The sequence below is a fragment of the Dreissena polymorpha genome, chromosome 4 (genome assembly GCF_020536995.1).
Source record: "Dreissena polymorpha isolate Duluth1 chromosome 4, UMN_Dpol_1.0, whole genome shotgun sequence".
NCBI classification, from domain to species: domain Eukaryota; kingdom Metazoa; phylum Mollusca; class Bivalvia; order Myida; family Dreissenidae; genus Dreissena; species Dreissena polymorpha.
In genome coordinates, this window is record NC_068358.1 from 11,853 (window position 1) to 15,896 (window position 4,044).

The following is a 4,044-nucleotide window of genomic DNA, read 5'->3' on the forward strand; positions in this document are numbered from 1 at the left end:
AATTGCAACGATAAAAGCAAATGTGTGGATTTATGAAAGCGTGAATTGTTGCCGGTGTTTATCTGATAAAGATTCCAGTGTTATATATCTATATAAAGTGTGTGTTTTTTTCTGGGCATTTGATACATATTTCTTTGGTGAAACACAATTGTGCGTCCTTAAAGCTAAGCTTTTGATGTATATTTCTTAGGTAAAACTTAATTGTGTTTCTATAAAGTTATAATGAATTCTAAACAATTTACAGGACAAAACATTTAGTCGTAAATGAATTGCATAACTATTACACGTTTTTCTTCTGTTTCAGACACAAAAACAAAAATGACTGACAGATACGAAGACGTACTCCCCCCACCCACCTACGAGACGGGTGGAAGTGGTCACCTGATGAGCTCCCTGTTGCAGATGCCGCCGCCATTGCATTCGTCCTCCATCAACAACGACGTCTTCGACGACATGATAAACTCGCACCTGGCGTCGCTCGGCAACGGATGCTCACTTCCTGTCAGCTCGTCTCTCTCACAGTATTCTCACATGATCAACACGCAAAGCTTCTCAGGTACGCATTTGTCAGAAACCGATCAGGATAAACAGGCTATTTACGCCCACCCACTGTTTCCCCTTCTTGCGCTCATTTTTGAAAAATGTGAGCTGGCGACTTGCGCGAGAAAGGTGGCGGGTGACCCTATTTGCTCTTCTGAATCATTCAATGAAGATCTAGAATTATTTGGTAAACAGCTGGCTGCTAACGGCGGCTCGATATTCACGAACAATCAAGAAATAGACAATATTATCATTCAGGCTATTCAGAACTTCCGTTTTCACTTACTTGAGCTCGAAAAAGTGCACGAACTCTGTGATAATTTCTGTGAACGCTATATAACGTGCTTGAAGGGGAAAATGCCCCAAGATTTAAACGTAGACGCTCAAGGCGATGACGATGATGCTTCATCTAAACTTTCAAATAGTGCTTTTGATCCTACAGATGACGATAGCGGCTCAGACCACCGACCGTCCTCCGTCGGCTCCACCAATTTCCTGGAAATGGATGACGTAGCGTCCGCAACGCCGAGCGAGTTTCCGATGATGTCACAGCCTGCGGCCAGCTTAACGAGCGGTGTTGAGCCGACGGGAGCGACGAATGAGCCGGCTGTCGTCGTCAAAACGGAGTCAAAAGCACCGCCCAAGGGGCGCGGTATTAAACGCGAGCGCGAAGATAGTGAGGAGTATAGCAGAGGTTCGGAAGAAAGTAACGGTGACAATAATAGTGAATCTGCGTCCGGTTCCGGTGGAAAACAGGCTGGAAAGGGAGCGAAACGGCAGAAGAAGCGCGGAATATTCTCAAAGACAGCCACAAACATTCTGCGTGCGTGGCTGTTCCAACATTTGCAGCACCCGTATCCATCTGAGGACCAAAAGAAACAGCTTGGTGCTGAAACTGGACTTACAATCTTGCAAGTGAACAACTGGTTCATTAACGCCAGACGACGTATTGTGCAGCCAATGATCGACCAGACTAACAGGAACGGCCCCGTGCCGCACTCACATCCGGGTTACTACCCGGAAACCGCGTCTCCCATGGATAACCAGCTTGGGCAGTCGTCTGCCCACCACAGACTCTCTAGCCACATGAATGGAAGTATACCAGTTAGCACCATGGGAAATGGACTCTCTAGTCAGTACGGCAGCGGTCTGCACAGCTCCATGTCTCACATGCCCGGGGGGTACTCGAGCAGTATTTCCGTAAGTGAGCACTACGACCCACTGAAGCCGGTTTACCCAACCCCCACTTACATGGACAGCTCGGTCTCCAGGTACAACTCAATGATGGGGGGAATGGGGATGCCGTGTTACACCGGAAATGACATGTACGCCAACCCATCTCTGGGCGCTCCTACCTACTACAACCTGCCCCCAACCGAACTCTAGTGTCTCACTAGCAAAAACATGTGAAGCTATGGATCAGGTGCGAATGCTGTCATAGTGTAATTGAAACGGAAGGTGTTTCGTGCGTAACTGAACATTTAAAGAGCATAATTGCAGTTTTCGACTGTTTGATTTGTTTTGTGTGTGAAAATAATATGATTGTTACAGTTTGAAAAGTGTAATACTTTACATGAGCTACCAAGTGTCAAGATATTGTGAGGAGAAAAACGCAACGTTTTCCGCTAAACTTGTGGTTTTCTTGCACGGTGATTTAATTTAATTAACGTTGATATTAGTAGTCTGTTATTCATTTGACTCTGTTGCGGGGATGATTTATGGCAAACATTCCAAACAATGAACGCTTGTTTAAGTCGAAAAATAATTTAGCTCGCTAAATTTGTAACTTTCAAAGATGTATAAATTAATTAAACCTGGCAGTGTTAATATAGCCATAAATTGTCCTCGTGAGTGTGTTTCGTTGTGAATGCAGAGCAATAGTAAGTGCTTAAATGTGTATTTAATTTTTGTTTTTAAATGGTTGTTGCACAAGGAACGGTGCAACTGTCGTATTTCATATTTTGTACATACTCTTTGTGTCCAATACATGTTGCAATAAAAAACGATTTACAACCAACCATGCGTTTATGATTTACTGTCACATAAGTTGGAAAAAAGACATGCGTTGCCCATGAAAAGAATGTATACTTTTATTCAAGAAGTGTAGGACGTTTTAACATTCACATCTCTTATGTATTGTTAAGCACATCGCATCTAGAAATTATTACACAATTACAAAAATAGAAACAAAGATTTAAATTGAAAAAACTTCTTGCTGTTTGATGCAAGCGTTTTAAAAATGTCTCATTTTGACCGGAAAAAAATATTGCCTTGCATAATTTTGATGCAAATGTTACCAAGAAGCTAAATCCAAAATATATTTAATATTACTAAGTTACTAAGTTTCTGTGTTGTTGTGTTTTTTTAATTGTATTTCACGCAATCGATTAAAAAAACATTTGTGGACTTTTTAACAAATAAAAGAAACAAAATAACTCTTTTCTTCAGAATGTTGAACCTTGAACATAGAAAATTTCATTTTGCCTAATAACATTTAAACGACGTTGTAAGCTTACTCTAAGTTGTTTGAATCTGTTGAAATCTCTGTATTTAGACTGTATCTTATCTAACGATTTGGATAACACGATATGGAAAATAGTTAACTTGCTTTATGTACATTCGAGTCATGACATTACAAACTCTTCATGTTTTAAATCTCAAGGAAAACGATTGCGAATACAGTGTAACAGGTCACACCTTTTAAAACGAATATATAAAGATAAGATATTTGTATAGAAACAAACATAAACACTTTTATTTAAAAAAGATTAACAACACAAATCGAAGTAGAATTTACGTATGTCTTTATAAAAATCTCTTAATAACCGTTACATATGCATATCCATAGAATTGTAATTCTATAATACAATTGTAATTCTATAATACAGCGTCAATTAATTAATAAAACATTCCAGTCCAATAAACTAAATGTTGAACTTGGATGTCAACCTTATTAATGGGAAATGAATTATAGAATAAGAATTCTGTGTGCAGATCTATTTACATGTAACTATCACAAAAAACAAACGGGGTAATAAACACGATGTGATACTGGTATATTGCAAAAACGATATCATTCGATTTAAAGCAATTATGCTGAAAGTAAATCAAAAACCACCGATTATGTTATTTATTAATTAAATCAGCCTGAATGCGTGTACTTGTGTACGGGAAAGTGTTGTTTAGCGAATGAATTATTACGTAATGTTACATTCATTTTAAAAAACTTTCTCGATCTGTATAGTAAAAAATATAGAAGTGATTCAAGACACAATTATGCCTAGCGTCCTGAAAAAAGGACATTGCAAACAGCGTAGACCCAGATGAGACGCCGCATAATGCGGCGTCTCATCTGGGTCTGCGCTGTTTGCTTAAAGGAATTTCTGTAAAAATATTCTAAAAATATAAATAAATATACCAGACATCCCTAATTTTGGAAATAACTTGATCCAATTTAGAAGGATGGGAAAGTCCACTAGGCATAAATGGGTTAATTAATCAATC

The 4,044-nt window shown here is 38.9% G+C and overlaps 1 protein-coding gene across 1 annotated transcript; it reads left to right on the forward strand.

Annotated features, from left to right (window-relative positions):
* Window positions 1–313: 313 nt before the first annotated feature.
* On the forward strand, window positions 314–2,405 carry LOC127879580 (homeobox protein Meis1-like). The gene has a single exon (XM_052426527.1). It carries the CDS (start codon window positions 319–321, stop codon window positions 1,924–1,926), a length of 1,608 nt encoding a protein of 535 aa, XP_052282487.1. The 5' UTR covers window positions 314–318; the 3' UTR covers window positions 1,927–2,405.
* Window positions 2,406–4,044: the final 1,639 nt, after the last annotated feature.